An 18,627-nucleotide genomic window follows, 5' to 3' on the forward strand; every position below is an offset into this window, starting at 1 on the left:
CAAACTCATCCAAATAATAAATATGTAATCAATACATTAACTACAGGGTATTCATGAGGCCTGGAGATACACAACCAATTTTAGGTTTTAGTTCTAACTGTAAGAATATCAATGTCATATTTGATCATTTTATCAACCCCTACTGATTGACATGGATAGGTAAATTATGATTGGCATGATGTTTTTATGCAATGTGATTCAGATGGAGTTTTTCTTTTCAACTATGGAGCAGTAAATAAACAAAAAAGAAATCTTCACATAGTATAAGGGACTAATTAGTCTGTGATATTGTAAATGTGTAAGATCAATACAAGGTTTTAAGTTTGATGTTATGCATTGACAATTCATAGTAAAACACTTCTGAACCTTGGTAATAAGTAATTTGTGGTACTATCATTGTTACATATTACATAGCTAACTGCAAAAATTAACAGCTGAATTGCTACTGCTAAATGTGCTGAATGTACACTAAAAAAATAAAAATAAATTAACGTTACCATTTGCAATAAATGCTTCAGCGTTTAAATAATTTGAACAGTTTAGATGTGTGTATCAGAGTGATTATTCATATTAGTTTTTCATATTATGTTTATTATTTCCCACCTTTTCAATGTGCACAGCTAAAATGTAAATATTGTATAGTATAACAAAAATATACACACACAAGTTATATTAATGAGGTGCAGGATTACAAAATTTGAAATAAAAGCTGTATGTTTAAAACATTTTATAAGATGAAAAAACTGCATCAATATCAAATATTCATTCTACACCTACTTGTCTGTTTCCTATTAAGTGAAATGAATACATAGCATCACTGGCTTAATATACATGGGCACATAAAACAGCTGTCAAATGAATCGTTGAAAACAGATCAGTGCCTGAGTCTAGTAACTCCTTTGACAATACAAAAAAAAAAAAAACTCACCTCAAGCTGTAAATTAGTAAAACACAGTCAAATTCTAGGCAACTCAAGCTGACAACAGAAAATATTGTCTTATTGCCTTATCTCTAGCCAAATGAGAAGGGACAACCGTAACCATTCTTCAGCTGATGCACTGACAGGTAAATATTTACTACAGCAAACCAACACAGACAATTAAAGGCATACAATAAAAGCAGAGGACAGAGAGCTAAGTAATTGTAAATGCATTCCTTTTCCGATTAAAGTATTATTTGTCTACATGAATAGCACTGTGAAAAAGAGTGTATATATTAATGAGAGCATACATGACTTCCTCTGAATATATATAGTAAATGTGGTATACAACCTCATGCAAATCAGATGAGTACTGGGTACTATAAACAGTTTGTATGCTTTAGATTTAAATAATGTCACTGGGTTTGTGCTAGGCAATGTAAATTAAATAAACACAGCTCAGTGTCATTCATTGAAGTTAGTTTCCAAGTTCAATTGCATTTGTGATTCTCTTATATTAGCCCTTGCTGTTTGATGACAGATGTACAAACGCACATGACATTTGTAGTTTGGATGAAAATAGTCCCCAATTAGATTCCAAGTCATGCTTCAATGCCTGCTGTAAACCAGAAATAAAATACAACTACTAAAGAAAACATGTAATGAAATGGATTTAACCAAGTATGTAATGTATAATATACATACATATATAAACAAAACGTCTGAATTATTTTTTAGAGTGACATTAACATGCCTAAAACTGACTATATTAATTAGGATCACTGATACAAAATTGATTAAAATACATACTAAAAACAAAACATTCAATGTGTATTTACAGGCCTGTAAGTGGCAGTAGCCTGGAGGACAAGTAGCAGTTATTAAAATGTAAATTGTAATTATGGCAGGATAACTGTACTTAATGTTGAATGAAAGTCACAGGATGATTGTTTAATTGCTGCCAATTCAGTTGCTTACTGTGGAGACTAAGTTGTCCTCTTTTCAAAAGAGGATTAAATGACAGAAAATGTGATGTGTAAAATCCATGTAAACCCCTAGTCTATAGCCAAATTATGTCAAACTGACACTGACATAAAACAAAAAAAGTTCCATGCCTGAAATTTGTCATTCAACTGAATGCATCTATTATGTTTAATATTTCTGGGACACTGTGAATAAATTAATAGAGTACTATGGTTTGCAGGTCGGTCCTTGAATGGTTTCATACATTTATGGAAATGTGATTATTTGTTGACAAACGACACCAAGAACTCCTGATATCTTCCACCTTTGACTGATGCACTATTTTGTTTTTCTTTTCTTTGACAATCCATAAAGTTCAGAATTCATCACATGCAGCAACACGAGACATTTTTCAAAAACTGGGTCAAGGAATAATTGATGGCATCCTAAATTGTTTTTCAGTGAAAGCATTTGTTCTGTGGAAACATGCAGAGGAACTTGTGTGAGTGAGTATGAGATGATCTGAGATCTTTTTAGCTACTCCCGTTGCAACTGACAAAGCCACTTCTCGTGAACAAAATATATGTAATGTCAGTAATTTCATGTCTGACATAAAATGTTTTGTGCATTGTGTTTTCAGCTGTAATATACATGCCTTTTTACAGACTGCTTGTTTCATAGAAAATAAAGCAATATTCTGGAGGCTGATTATATGCATCTATTGTGACAACTGTATAAGTCTCTTAGTCTTATCATATAGGCTAAAAGAAAAAAAAAATTGAATATTCTATTCGCAATACTTGAATTTCCTAAAGCTGTGTAGCCAAGTCCGAAAGAACAAGCAGATTTCCTATACTAACAGATCTGACATTAAATGGAATACACTCAGTGTATTGAGTCCATATATCTATGGAGCTGTTTGCTTACATATAGAGACCTTAATCAAATGCAGACCTGAATAGATTCCCTTTTTTAACATCACAACATCTACAAAACATCATAATTTTAGTATGCAATATTACCAACAGTACGTACTCTTAGGCAATATTCATCCGATGGACCTTTGGAATTCGTACTTAATTTTCTTCTTTTCTTTTCCTCACTCTGCATTGTTATAACTGAATGATTCCTACGAAAAAAGATCAACAGTTTCTGAGATCAAGATCTCCAGTTAAACAGTACAGAGAGCACAGAACCAAAACTCTTAAAAAGAAAGAAATAAAAACAAAGAAAAGATTTATCTCATTCCGAACAGGGTAATTTCTACCATTGAATTTCTACATAACCAGCTTTACTCCCCTAAAGGTGCTTTTTACATACCAAACCTGTTTGACTCAGAGCTATATTTCCCACCCATTTCATGAATGTCGGTTTCCCAAAGCCAGCACCCTCAGTTCTGTAAAATTTTAAGTGTGTATTCCTATGATTTCTCTAATGGACCCTTTCAAAAACACAATTCAGCTTGTATACTAAAACATGTCTACCAATACAGAGTTCCTGGAAGAGTAAATCAAGCATTAGCCTAAGTACACATTTGTTTCCCCTGTTCTTTAGAAAAGCTCGCTCAGAAAAGACTTTTACATCATTTCCTAGCAGCAAGGCTTTTCAAACAAATGATAAGAAATCTATAAGAAATCGTTACTAGATCCACAGTATAGCACAAATTAATGTAATTATGCCAGTTCATATAATTTAGTTCAATAGTGCAGATGTTACCTGAATGCCTCAGTAACAAAAAATAAAAACAACAATGTATTACGTTGCACAAATTTGTATGGGAAAATTAAGAATATAACTCCTTTTGTATGATTCTGTTTTTGTTTTCTTTTTATAACTTTCTTTTCATCACTTTTTTCAATTCATCAACCATAGACTAGTTTCATTATCAGGGGCTGACTGCTGATGAAAAACTAATAGGCCACCCAGGCAGCAATTTGGAGAAGCAAACAGAATATGAAGGATTTAGTTCAAGGAGTTGTTTCTCTTAAAACTGCTTCATGAATATTTCCTACCAGAACACAATCATATTAAAGAGTGTATGGCACCTGAGTGTATGGTATGATAGTTTCTTTAATCCACAAACTCATAGCAATTTAACTGTCTTTTTCAACAACAAATAAATGAATCCTAAATGAATTACTAAGTGTAATCCTTTGATAATGGGGTCCAAATGCCTCACCTTCCGTTTCTGCGGCTCCACAGCAACCTATCAGTCACATAAAGACCTCATTAGCCCAACTTCCATGGCAGTCATTTTTCTCTTTTAGGAAACTCAGTCTCTATGGCTCCTGTGACATTGTCTAGAAGAAAGAAAGAAAAGAAAAAAAAGTAATGACCAAAATTCAACAAATTTAGTAATATTTTTCTAGATACAACAGATTATGGAAAATATTTAGTTGTCAAATTGTTTACATGCAAACACAGGTGTACAATTTAGCTTCAGAAAACTATATCCTTATATATAATTGGACAGAAACCTACGCCATGGCATACTATTAAACATTTACAAGCCTATACAGTATTACTCTGCAGGCTTTAAATAATACTCCAGAGAACTGACTGTTAGTTTTCATCCCAGTTGGAACCAGAATGTTCCAACTTTGACGCAACCGAAAAGTACTCTCACAAGACATGACATTTAACTGAATTATTCATGTTCTCATTAAAACTGTATGCACCTCTAATCATTTTATTGTATTTACATTTTGTATTCCACCTTACATGAAAAATGTATTCCAATATACCTCAAACGCGACATTTCCGTAAATTAAAGCATTTCTGAGAACACCTCACATGGTCCGAGTAACATTTCAAGAGGGCATTGGGCTCTATATATCTTTCTATCTCTCCAATAATTGTCAGCAGATACTTGTTATACAATCATGTTATTTAACTTGAATCTATTCAATTTAACAACATGAATAACACTGTGCTATGGTGCTATGCAATGATGCTTAGCACACAAGATAAACCTTTTATTGGACAATTTATTGAATCAAGATTCAGCCAGCACACCTGCAAATGTGTTATTCTTCATTTTTTAATTATTTTGAACTATTTTTAATACCAGACTGAATTACAACAGCCCAAAATTCCATGTTTCATGCATGACCTGTATGATTGACAATTATCTATCCCATTAGCACAGCTTCAGAATAAGATTTCAAAATATTTTATCATGCATGTGTGCATTTGTAAAGATGCCCAGAAACACATTGTCAACAAAAATACATTTAAAAAATAGTCTCCCGCAGGGGTTTGATAGTTTTGCAAAAGTAGAAGTAACTATAACCATTGTATTCCCCAAAAGAAACCTCTGTAGTTACCAAATAAAAATATACGTTATGAGAAACTACAATTTGCCAAAAAAAATCTCATTACAATTCAGCTTCTGTAAATTACATTTTTATCAACTATAACAGTTAGGCCTATGTTTTTCTTTAAATAGTCTGGTTAACATCACCCTTTCCAAGTCCAGCACATCAGAAAAAATGGCATCTCATTCTTTCCAAAAAAGATGTGAATCATGTTTCTGAAGGCAAAAACTGCACTGCTGTCAAACTTCATCTTAATTCAAATCCATATTCTTTGACCTTCATAGCTCACTGAATATTAATGTGTTCTGTGCAGCAGATAAAATTCTCAAAACTGTATTTTTTCAGTTAGAATTCTCAATATGAATTTATTTACTAATGAAATCCATGTCAAGAAAGCAAATGAAAGTTTTCACATTTACCATCTTCAAGAGGACATATAAATCTACTCAAGGGTCTTGAGCAATTTTGAGGATTTATTAGTAAAACAAACTGCAACTCTTCATTTTTTAACATTACATTAAGCAGTCAGAAACACAAAGAAAGAAATGTGTAGGTATACAAAAATGTCACTGTGCCCTGAAATATGCCTTTTTAACATGACCTCAATGAAGAAACAGTGAAAGTTGTTTCCAAAGCTTAACTGCCATTAAATAATCACCTTAAGAATTTGTAAGATCATGGAAAGGTGAGCAAATAAGTATATTTACAGATTCTCAGGCACCATTGGAGTCAAACTGGCTATCAATACTTTTTTTTTAAATAATGTTAGGCATATATGAATATAATGGACACAATTAATATATTTTTTATTAGATTATCAGCATCTGTCATTTTACTCAGCTATGAAACTTCTTTTACTTGGGCAAAAGACTGTACACATTTACTAATATCCCATCCAAAGGTACATACAAATAACTGCCCAAGCCAGGCCAGAGGTTTGCAGCATCAGTCCACTTTTAGTCTTAAAGGTGTCATTTTCTAAGGTCTGACAACAAGCTTCATGGTGGTACAGCTACTTGTAAAGCAATGATTCCTGGAATAAACATCATTGTATTGTTTAATCCATTCAGCTATAAAATTATACAATCCTATCAAACGAGACATACGTCTTGTCATTTAGGCCTATACTCCATTAAAGAAAGTGTCAGATGTAACTTCAATGTTCAATACTAAACCATGATTATACAGGTGACAAACTATACATACCTGATGACCTCTGAATGAAATGAACATTTCATATTTGTTTGGTATTTTCTTTAGTGAAAATCACGTTTAAGTCAATATGTTTGAACAACAGAACAATATTATAATATTTCTCAAATTAAAAAAGCATTGTTTACAGTACAAAAACACATTACTGTGTTCTGCTTTGGTGAATTTAAACACAAAAGTGGGCTGTCATTGAACAAACACAGAATATCTTAAATGTAACACATTAGTTATAACATGTAAAGAAATACATAATGTAGAGCCAATGATTTTCCACTTTAACTGTTGCCACTGTTGTTTTCACGGACTGTTATTATGGGCAGGGGTGAAGCAATTTAAGGTGGTTTATGCACACCTAAAAAAAAAATGTAATCTGCAATTTTAATAGAGAAAAGTTAACTGACAGATTCATGAAATTAATGTCTACAAAAAAATGTTTATAGACAACACAATATCATACAATTGTCTTTTAATAAATAGTAAAGCAAACTATTTAAGATAACAGCTGTTTTTTTTCTATTATTAAAGCCAATGTGAGTAAAAAAAAGAACATAAACCAGCTAAACAGGGTCACAGAGGACGACTGCCTTGTTAAAATGGTGATTCATTATTCAGAAGAAAAGCAGGAAGAATTAGTTTAAAATGACACGAAAGTATTAGTTTATATTGCTAAATATAAAACACAATATAGAAAGACAAGAAAATATTTCTAAATTGAAGTATATTTCTCTGCTGTCTGATTATTATTTTTTTTAACTTCAAGTTACTACAAACAGACACACCTCAGCTGCAACTGCAATAATTAAATGATCAAACATTACAGTTTAATGTTAATCCGGGATGACATTTTATGATAATCAATTCCTGCCACTTGCCTAATGTGTAAAGATAGGTGTTAGACCATCTGCAAAGTAAAAAAAGTGCTTATCCTATGCTACTGCAATTCTGATCTATACCACACTTATGGAAGGGTATTTTGTAACAGTAATGTATGTACTCCTATAAAAATAAACATTGCATGCCTAAAGATAACTATTTTATTTTGGTGTCAGATAAAAACTACTTTGGAAATGTTCTAATCAGAAACGTGTAGAGAGAGTTTATAAAGTGAAAAGCAGGAATCTGTTATAACAAACAAAAAACGAACAATACAAAGAACAAACTGAGCCTTGTTAGGCAGGAGAAGAGAAAAAAAAAATTGTTTGTTTTTTGTTTCTGGTCTGCTGTCCAGTTGCTTTGCTGCACAGTTACAGAAAATTGCTAGGGAGAACCCTGAACATGAAAAAGGCCCATGTTTATCTGGAATAATAATAGTCTACTTATATATTAGGCTTTCAGTATGAATTTAAGGAAAATACCAGCATTTTGTTGAAATGTCCTATTGTTATTATTATTATTCATCTATTAAGAGACGTCCATCCAGGGCATCTTACAGGTTACATGAGCAATACAAAAGTGAAGTTATACCGTACAAAATTCAAATAAAGCATAGTACAAGTACAGTTTAAATATTACAGAAGCTTAGAAGTAAAAATATACAGATAATATAAAATACAAAGCACATATCCTTGTTCTAATAGGTAACAAGTGCGGACATGATGCGGTAAAGTCCTAGGTCCTGCTCAAACTCTTGGCTATAAGAACACTTCAAACCTTCAGGGTTCTCCATGCAAGATTTTAAATGTAAATGTCTTACACATGATGCTGTATCTAGAGAGATGTCTTACTTCAGTAATAAGACCCAACAAAATAAAGCCCCTGATGTTTTACAAAAGAATCATACAAGAAGATTGTCTAAAGAAATAAAATCCCAAGACCACAAAAAACTCATTGTACAGTTACACATGCACACATTACCAATGTTTCACTCTTTCATGATTAGTTCCATATTATTAGACAATGGAGTGACTAATTACAGATTCAAACAGTCAGAAAAAAAAACAAATTACATTATACATTTGAGCATTACATTAAAATATATTACTGAACATTTGCAATCCTAAAATGAAGCTTTAAATATTAAAAAACAAACACGGTCCTCCCATAGAAATTCACACCACTCATCTTCTTTTCAGAGTTTAATTAAATGCACCTGATCTAACATAAGCCCTGAAAGTCGCAGTCTCACTTGTGTTTAACAGTAAAGCCGAAGATTAATCAAACTGCTAAGCAGTGGGGGTCGAATCTCCATCCCTGCAATGCAATCCATTTATCATATCAGGCAGCAATCCCAGCTGCTACAAATGCAGAAAGCGCTTAATGTGCACATGGGAATCAGCAATTCAAACACAAATTAAAGGTATATACATGTAGATTTACTCTCATTGCAATTAAAACACCAACACGTTTACACTTCAGCACAGCCGTCTATCTCCATTGCACAGTATTACAAGATAATACAGTAAATGTCTTTTACTGAAAGGCATTACTTTAGAAAACCATTTGTATATTACATAAGTCTCCCTGAGGTTATGCTTCTCTCCTTACTCCTCATTCAACCTTCTTGCCAATGTACTGGTTTATTATTCCTGCACCGCCCACTGTAATACAATATTAATTTTATAAAGCTCATGATAAATTAATATGCCAGAAGTCGTCTCAACAAATATTCACACACGGCATTCCACAGAACTGCGATGACTTTCAGGGAAAATGCAGAATGTGGTATTTATAGCCGATTTAGATGCCAAAATATGAACAGTAGTTTTTATTCGAAAAATAAGCCTTATGCCAGAAAATGAAGGACAGTAATAAATTAAGAAGCATAAGGTGTATGACCTAAATGTGTAACAATGATCTGCATTGTTCTCTAATGACTTAATATCTTTAGTGTTTTAATTAAATAAAAATATTTCAATATTTGTAATAATGCCTTAATTCACATGCTGAGTACAATTCAAACTGCTATCAGTGAGTTTAAAAGTGTTCATGTGTAATGTGTATAATACGTTCTGGGTTAGAAAACATTCTTGTCTTTTTCAGCTACAGCTCCTCAGCAGGTCACCTTATGAAAACATCTACTCAGAGAGCAGGGCAAGTTTCGTAGCCCAGAGATAAAAGGTTTGTAACTATCCTTGTATCCCAGCAGAATTCTTATTGATGCAAGTCATACAACTGACATACACACAAGCTGCGTTGGCTTCCAGTTTAAACCATTTTCATTTCTTTGAGATAGACAAATTATATGTCAGCGAAATTGTTAAGTGGTACCGATTTCTTCATAAAACAAAGAAAATCCTAATGGAAATCCTCTCTCACTGTATACCAACACATCAATCTTACAGTGTTGTATACTTACGGATAAAGAAAAACCATTAGACACAACCCAGCTGTTTTAAAAAAAAATGCATCTGTTTCTTCAGCTTAAATGAATAACGTACACAGTTAAGACAATACACTGTAGTGCTTCATGAAGTACCCCATTCTATATTACTGAATGTCTCACTTTGAAGGCTTATCGGTTTTATATTCAAATGCTGTAATCCTGCAATGTAAAACCTTCTAGCACCTTCAAAGGACTACCATCTCTGACTGCACATGCGGACTCTCTGCTCTGCAGCACATAAACTGTTACCACCTGCTCTGGGCTACTGAACAAATCCACAACAAAAGAGCAGATCACAACCACATTTCATGCTTCTATATCTTGTTTCCACTACAGATTTGCTATTCAAGTCTAGTTTTTCCTTTGGTTAAATCAATGTATACTCTGTACATTTCACATTAGTCTTGTATTGTTCTGAACAAGTAGAAAATACAATTTATGATGAGTAGGCTAAATATTTTGGTAATTCTATGTGAAATCCCCTAATGCCACTCAAAGGAAAAGTGAAAGAATAAATTAACTGTGTTGCATGCTTTGTTCTTTACTGTGTCGGTGAAACTGTGAAGGATGGAAGTTGATATGCATCTACAGCTCAGTTAAATTCAGAGATTCTGCACTTTGTTTTAAGCGAGTGTGTATGTTGGCTCTTTTAGTTGTTCGCATTTTCTGTGCACCAAAATAACAATCCCCTTTGTCTCTAATACAATTTCCTCATATTCATCCATACAATAACCCTACGTATTCAAAGGTGGACAAGAGGAGCTATCTTATTGCAATTGGAACCCGCAGTAAACAGTGCAAGCACGTGACTCAAAAAGACGCTGTTAAAGATCCATGGCTTTAAAGATAAATTAGTAAGTCCTGTTTCATTATAATTGTTAATGAAGGAACCCATTCATAAAGTGCCACTACATTTGTAGATTTCATATAATTTACAGGCATATTAATAATGTCACAAAAGCCATCTTCTGCACAATAGTACTCATTAGAGATTAAACTAATAATGGCAAAATCCAATTGACTTTTTGCAAGGGAATGACAATCATACTGATGAGTTAGCCTTGTATCTATTACTTGCAAAGTTATGAAATCAATATTAAGAACTAAGCTGGTGTATGTTTCCTATATGCAAAGCAATAAAGTAGTAAGTATGTGGGTGAACAAAGGTTATAAGAGGAGTACCATTTTCTTGGAGTGGAGTAATCAAGCATGGTAGGTGCAATGGCCTCTACTTCCTTATTTTTCTTCAGTACTAAATGATGTACCACACATTAATGACAAACACTGATGACATGAACATACAAAGCATTTATTCACACACAGTGTTGTATTTGCTTGTAACAACCTGTCATGTCATGCTGAGGATGCATCATTCTAGGCACTTGATGTTTTTTATACAAATAAGACTATACACTCACCTAAAGGATTATTAGGAACACCTGTTCAATTTCTCATTAATGCAATTATCTAACCAACCAATCACATGGCAGTCTGCTCAGTTACTGGGATTTTCACGCACAACCATTTCTAGGGTTTACAAAGAATGGTGTGAAAAGGGAAAAACATCCAGTATGCGGCAGTCCTGTGGGCGAAAATGCCTTGTTGATGCTAGAGGTCAGAGGAGAATGGGCCGACTGATTCAAGCTGATAGAAGAGCAACTTTGACTGAAATAACCACTCGTTACAACCGAGGTATGCAGCAAAGCATTTGTGAAGCCACAACACGTACAACCTTGAGGCGGATGGGCTACAACAGCAGAAGACCCCACCGGGTACCACTCATCTCCACTACAAATAGGAAAAAGAGGCTACAATTTGAACAAGCTCACCAAAATTGGACAGTTGAAGACTGGAAAAATGTTGCCTGGTCTGATGAGTCTCGATTTCTGTTGAGACATTCAGATGGTAGAGTCAGAATTTGGCGTAAACAGAAGGAGAACATGGATCCATCATGCCTTGTTACCACTGTGCAGGCTGGTGGTGGTGGTGTAATGGTGTGGGGGATGTTTTCTTGGCACACTTTAGGCCCCTTAGTGCCAATTGGGCATCGTTTAAATGCCACGGCCTACCTGAGCATTGTTTCTGACCATGTCCATCCCTTTATGACCACCATGTACCCATCCTCTGATGGCTACTTCCAGCAGGATAATGCACCATGTCACAAAGGTCGAATCATTTCAAATTGGTTTCTTGAACATGACAATGAGTTCACTGTACTAAACTGGCCCCCACAGTCACCAGATCTCAACCCAATAGAGCATCTTTGGGATGTGGTGGAACGGGAGCTTCGTGCCCTGGATGTGCATCCCACAAATCTCCATCAACTGCAAGATGCTATCCTATCAATATGGGCCAACATTTCTAAAGAATGCTTTCAGGACCTTGTTGAATCAATGCCACGTAGAATTAAGGCAGTTCTGAAGGCAAAAGGGGTCAAACACAGTATTAGTATGGTGTTCCTAATAATCCTTTAGGTGAGTGTACATCTGATAAGAAAAAGTACTCTCATCTGTAAATATTTGCATAATATCTAATGTTATTACATTTTGTTTTAACTCTGGCTATCAGCCAAAAATGCTTTTGATGTAGTCTATATTACATATGTATTTAAAGAGAAAAAAGGAAGTTTTAGTGATTCTAAATAAATGTAGAAAGAATGAGCTGTGAAAATGTTCAGTAATTGTAGTGATAGAAAATAAAAGTATTCACTAGCAATGAACAATATGGTGTAATATTTGTTTTGTACAGTTGTTTTATCTTTGACCTATTCTTCATTTTCCTAGTATCAAAGGTGTAGTGTGTTAACATGTTTCTACTCAACTATTTAGCTAGATAACAATATAGGTAACAAACTTACAAAACAGGCTATTCATTTCAAATTATGTTTCTATTGTACACATTTAATAAGACAATCAAGATTTGCTATTTAAATACCCTGAAAATAGACTAGAAAAAAATAGAAAGAATGCATCATAATCACATTTTAACTCACATTTGTCTTGTTCTCTGCATGTAGATCTGATATTAACAAGAAACATTCTTCTCTCTAATTACTGTAATGAAAAAAAATGAATTTGCATCCCAGATAACATGCTTTGTGCACCAATTTGCTATTGCAAGCAATCCATTTCCCTTCCTGATCCTGGGCAATGTAACCAAAGATGATTACAATAACAGCAAAACAAAAGAGGGCTTTAAATGAGGGAATTAATTTAAGGTTATGTTTAAGCTTACAAGCTTATTTTTAAGCAACAGAAATGGCTAATAATTCATTTAACCACTGTAAAGCTCAGCACAGGCACAATTTGTGAAGGCTCACAGCTCTGCCACTTTGGGTTATGCCGCCAGATAAATCAGACAATACAAGAATCAAACTGAATACTGTACTAACGTAACGGCATATCAGCCAAAGATATGTCTCTCACCCTTATTAACTAAAACTGATACAAACCATTGTAATTGAAGGACTGACAGCATTTAATTAAGCAGAAAATAAAAATAAACAGCAACAGGATTGGTTTCAGATCCCCCAGCTAGACCTAAAACTGCAATTAACTGGTGCTAAAGCTGGACTAAACAAAATTAATTCTAAAATGTGTGTATCTTGTTATGGTAATACCAATGCTTCAAAAGAAATGTGTTTTATAGAGTTGGAATCAATTCCTAAACTAAATTGTAATTGTCCAATTCCAATTTAATTCTAGAAGGGATTGTATTGGAACAATCTGAGTTACAGAATTGCAGCTGGAGCTTTCAATTCCATTAAACTCCACCCACTTTTGCACAAACAGTTTGCACTGCATTGCCTGAAATAATGTACATCAGTTTCACCGATTTCAACAGAAAGGTTTAATATGAACACAGCAAAACAAAAACTTTGCTTATGATTAGATCATTTTCCTCAAGTTACATTCTAGGGGCATTTTTAAACAGGTTATAAAAGAAAATCTGTGCCTGTCACATCTTCCTTAATGTACCAACTGCATCATAAGAAGTGACCTTGTGACCTTTGGCATAGATCAAACAAAGGTTTACAATAAAACATTTTGTTAAACTTTCTTCCAACCACAATAATAATAATGATAAGGAATGCACATTCCCTTACAGCTCTGTAGAATGGTTACATGTTTCCATTGTACTGAATTCTATAAATAGGCCAACCTATATATTTAATATAGTCTATATTAAACTTAAAAAAGCATCGCTGCTACATTGGCAAAGCATTGTGTACTTTGATTATGAAAGGTTTGGGCCTAGGTGTGGTGGTATGTCTGGTGAAGCCTGGAGTAATAGTGTCAAGTTAACACCTCAGCTGTTAAATAACTTGTTTCATACTAATTATGTATCACATGTACATCTGTAGACAACATTAAGTTCGTAGTTTTTTAGTACAATAATATGAGTGTAAATCATAATGTTAAGGACCAAGAATTAATATTTCAGGAGGAAAGAAGCAATAAAAGATATGTATATATCATATGAATTTGAGTTATTATATTAAAATTAAAAATACAATCTATTGTTTCATGGATTGGAAATGTAATTGAATTGTAATTGATTATGTATGGGTGTAACAGACCAGACTGAACTGAGGTGGAACTGGAATTGGAATTTAAAAAACTTTGCCAGAATTAACATTTAACAACTGTGAAATGTCTTAATCTTCAAAATATGTTTAAATCCTCATGCATGATGTTCTACAACAGTACATTCTAATCTCTGTTGGACTTTATCACATTAATCAAATTGCTGACCAAGCAGCAAATGTACTAAACAAAACACTTTAATTTGTACCAATCAAAATCTAACCCTACACAAATCAGAGCTGTCCAAGTATGAAAAACTTGAGCACTGTCGCTGGATAAGGACACTGAATAATAATAATAATAATAATAATAATAATAATAATAATAATAATAATAATAATAATATCATCAAATTGTATGTTCAGCTACACTGAATCCTGAGTTTTAAGCAACTTACTTTTTGTGGACAATAACTTACTGTTTACATATTCAAATTTAGAACTGCTAGTGCCATGTCATATTTGAAGAAAACATTAAGATAAACGTAATTCATCTTATTTTACTGTGTGCTGGTGTAGTACAGCAGCTTTAAATATGCCCCTTTGTGTATTGGTGCTAATATGCTCCTTTGTGCTACAGCAACTGTCCAACAGAGTGATCCTTAAATCAACAATGGCTAATGACTGGGATGTTTTATATTAACATTATTCCATGTAAATTGGATCAGAAATTTACACCATACTAATGGTTCAAAATCTATCCCATGTATCCAAAATCACAATTTAAGGGCTTTATAATCGTGCTAGAACCTTTCAGAAGCATACAGCTTTCTGAAAAGATATGCTTCTATAACTGAAATCTCCAAAATAAATGTGTTAAAATATTTACACAAAGAAAACTGAAAAAAGAAAATACTGAGATTCATTAGTGATATAGAGAGATAATAACAAGTACATGTTTAATCCTGAAGTACAAATGTTAAATAGTACCAACACTTTCAAGGGTGTTACTGAATCTTTTCCTTAGATGTAGATCTATTAAGAAAATAACTTTAAACAAGTTCAAATGTTTCTCACTACATTCCTTCTCTATGAGTAACAGAAAAACAACATGGCTACATTTTACATTCCTATATACACCACCAACAACACCATCTAAATGGGTTAATAAAAGTCACAAAACATCTTAAATTTGTTTCTTATATTATTTATTTATTTATTTATTTATTTTTAATTTTGTAATTGGCTACAAAACACATTCCAAAAAGATTCTGTTATGATTAAATGTAGCTCACATGTTTTGAACCTCTAAGATTTCAAACGATTTTATATCCAATTTTATAATATATTGTGTTGAAGATGCTGACCTACAGGGGATCTGAAAACGCTGCCATTATTCAGAGTCAGGGTAGTGCCTACCCTCAGTAAATAAGTTGTCTTTTGTCTCAGGTTGGCAACTCAGTGCTGAGGGAACTTATTATCAATACCTTTGTAACATAATTTCTAAGACAATGACCTTGTTCAAGCTTCCACTAATATAAAGTAATGCGTTTTGGAATTAAAATCAATAATCAGTAGTGATTTAATCATGCAGTCAAATGTTTTTTTTTAACTGATGACTTATCTAAAATATAGGTTGGAAAAAGAAAAGCCCAAACTGTCATTTAAAAGGTTAACTCTACTGCACAACCCTCCAATGGCTGGCTACTAACAAGTAACTTATGTGATCTGTAAGGCATTAAAGGAAGACTGAATTAAAACTCCCATGCTTAAAATAACTTAAAACTTTGTTTTCAATGTAAGCAATTTATAATTAAGCATAATACACATTCCTTTTAAGAATAAAAATGAAATTGCTAATGCTAATTTTGGGAATACTGTAAAAAGTAAAAACCTAAAGTTAAAATTGAAATGTTTGGTTTAAGTATATGATAGAGTAAGTGTCACAAGGATCCAATACAAATAAGACACCTTTGCCCTAAAATAAAAATAATGTTTTATAAGCAGTGTTAGGTCAAGAAAAATACATCATTGCACAACTTGGATATGTAAGATAGTATTAAAGCAAACAAGATATTGCATAACTCAGATTGATTATATCAACAAGTTGGAGTTCAAACATTATTTCAGTTTTATCTAACTGAATTATTGACTTCTGGATTCTGGATTTCTATCACAATATCACTTTTCTTTCCAATTCACAAGAACAAAAATCAGCTAAAGGTCGCAACGTCACAACAGCGTGAGCTCCAACCAGTCAACCCATCAAGAGGAATCAACGGAGTTTCCACACATACAAAAGAAAGCCAGTTAATTGCATTTCTCTGGCAGACTTTTTGAGGATAAACTTGAGCCTAATTGAATTGATTTTCACACACGACCAACAGAAACAGACAAAACTGCCGAGGAAAACATACTGCATGCTCGGTGTAAGCCACATCAGTCACTTATTTCGGGAGTAGAAACTAGCTTTCCGATAGATGCTCATAAACCTCATCCCAAATTAAAAAAGAAAACACATTTACAATCAAAATGGCGGAGGTATGTAAAGCAAAGAATAAGAAACTAATTAAAATTAAACTGCGAGAGGAAACTGGCAACAACGCCACTACTACTACTAGCACAAGCACCACATATTGAAGAACAACTGAGGTCCAGTCCCAGAAGAGACAGATCTCTTTTCATAAATGATGATGTAAACAGTTGTCAGAGCAAAGACACACTTTCAGGAAGAGTTGCTCAGTACCAAAAATGTTTCAGAAAGACCAAATAGAAAGGAAACATTTCCGAGAACCAAAAAATAATAGTTTCACTTTAGGCTCTTGCTCACACTTTAATATGTAAAGGGTTGGCAAAAGCATGCTGTGCGCCGATAACACTATATTTGCTCTCTGGTTTTTCTGGTTATTTTATAATGGCACAACACCGGGTATGGGGGGTGGGGGGGGGGGAACACCTTATAAATATGTTAGGATAACAAGAAAACATGAGATAATCTCAAAACGGATTTGCACGCCGTAGGAAAAGCACAGCAACAACATCTTCCCCAGAACTATGTCCGTCTGTCCGCCTGGCTATGTTATTGTCGCTATTCTCCCGTATTGACTTTCTCCCCCTGTGAAATAAAGCGCACTATCCCTGCGGTCGTAAGTAATGTTATTAATTTCTTACCCACACGGCAGACAGTTTGCCCCCTTCGTTGTGACAGCAGAAGCGGAGGTCCTCGGCGCCGAGTGCGCATGCGCGGGGGGGTGCCCTCTATCGGAGGCGACGCTCGGCAGCGGCTCGTTTCGGAACAGGTGGGAGAGCGGCGTGTCGGATATGGTCTATAATAACCATGCAATCACTTAAAAACGTTGTATTTCACTTCATTTCCTGTGTGTTGTATTACATTTTAAGTTAGGTTACATATAATGACTAATATCTGGTGCATATTAGTGTGCTGGCTATTCTGTAACACTTTTCCTTTCACTAACTAGAAATGACTGGTGCTTGCTTTTTTTTTTTTTTTTTTTTTTCCTCCTATATAGCTTTTAATTTCTGCAGGGTTTTTCCACTTGTTTTCAGAATAGATTTGAAATGATTGATTTCTTCCTGGCTCCATTAGTAAGTCAAGCTAGATTAGTCCTGCTGTGACACCAGTTCAACAGGGTCCTCCAAAAGTTGTTAATATACTATATGTAAAAAAAGTGTATTTGTCTTTAATGTGTTACCTATACCTTTTAAATAAATGTTTCTACACTGTAAAACATATTTTTACAATCTACATTATTCATAATAAACGTGCAAGTTTGGTATAGGCTGCATACCTTCCAGCACGTAGCAACAGCATTTATTTGTGACATTGGTACATATTGCAGAACTAACCCGTTTTATGTTTAATATACTAAAACTGTGTTTCAATTTTGAAATATATTTCTGATCCACATTTAGCACATACACTGAATTGCAGGTAGACCATTTACAAGGGATACAATGTAAGTGGATCAGAATTAGGCCCAGATTTATGTATTTAAAATATTGGTTTCATTTCACATTGCAGACGCAGAACGTGTTGGCCAGTCTCCATTCAACAAGGAGCCAGTGGCAAATACAAAACCAACAAAGTCTTGGTTTTGTATTTTGCGTTTGCCAGATGGGTCAAAGGTTTTATTTAATCCTGGCTTTACTCTGTATAATCTTTCATTTTTTCTGAGGCAAATACAACTTTAGTCAATAGACAGAACAATGTTAGTGGCAGCAACATCAACAGTGGCTCTAGGAACTGTTTAAGTAGGCTACCAGGTCTAAAATTAGTTATTCTGGAAATTAAACAGTAGACTGAATAATATGAATTGCTTGTAATGTATTTTATTCAAGACTTGGGACA

At 33.8% G+C, this 18,627-nt stretch overlaps 1 protein-coding gene across 5 annotated transcripts in view; it reads right to left on the bottom strand.

Annotated features, from left to right (window-relative positions):
• l3mbtl4 (L3MBTL histone methyl-lysine binding protein 4) overlaps positions 1–17,515 on the bottom strand; it is a 94,630-nt gene extending 77,115 nt beyond the window's left edge. For 4 of the 5 annotated variants that reach the window (XM_066718703.1, XM_066718712.1, XM_066718694.1 and 1 more), the window contains exons 1-3: positions 17,430–17,515; positions 4,062–4,182; positions 2,918–3,011 (exon numbers count right to left, since the gene is read on the bottom strand). In XM_066718703.1, coding sequence (XP_066574800.1) covers positions 2,918–2,992 — 75 coding nt within the window. In that variant the 5' untranslated portion in view covers positions 2,993–3,011; positions 4,062–4,182; positions 17,430–17,515. Of the gene's footprint in view, positions 1–2,904; positions 3,012–4,061; positions 4,183–17,429 lie in introns of those variants that run through there. The other variant, XM_066718721.1, reaches the window with a different exon arrangement.
• Positions 17,516–18,627: the final 1,112 nt, after the last annotated feature.

Source organism: Amia ocellicauda, chromosome 2 (assembly GCF_036373705.1).
Source record: "Amia ocellicauda isolate fAmiCal2 chromosome 2, fAmiCal2.hap1, whole genome shotgun sequence".
Lineage (NCBI taxonomy): Eukaryota > Metazoa > Chordata > Actinopteri > Amiiformes > Amiidae > Amia > Amia ocellicauda.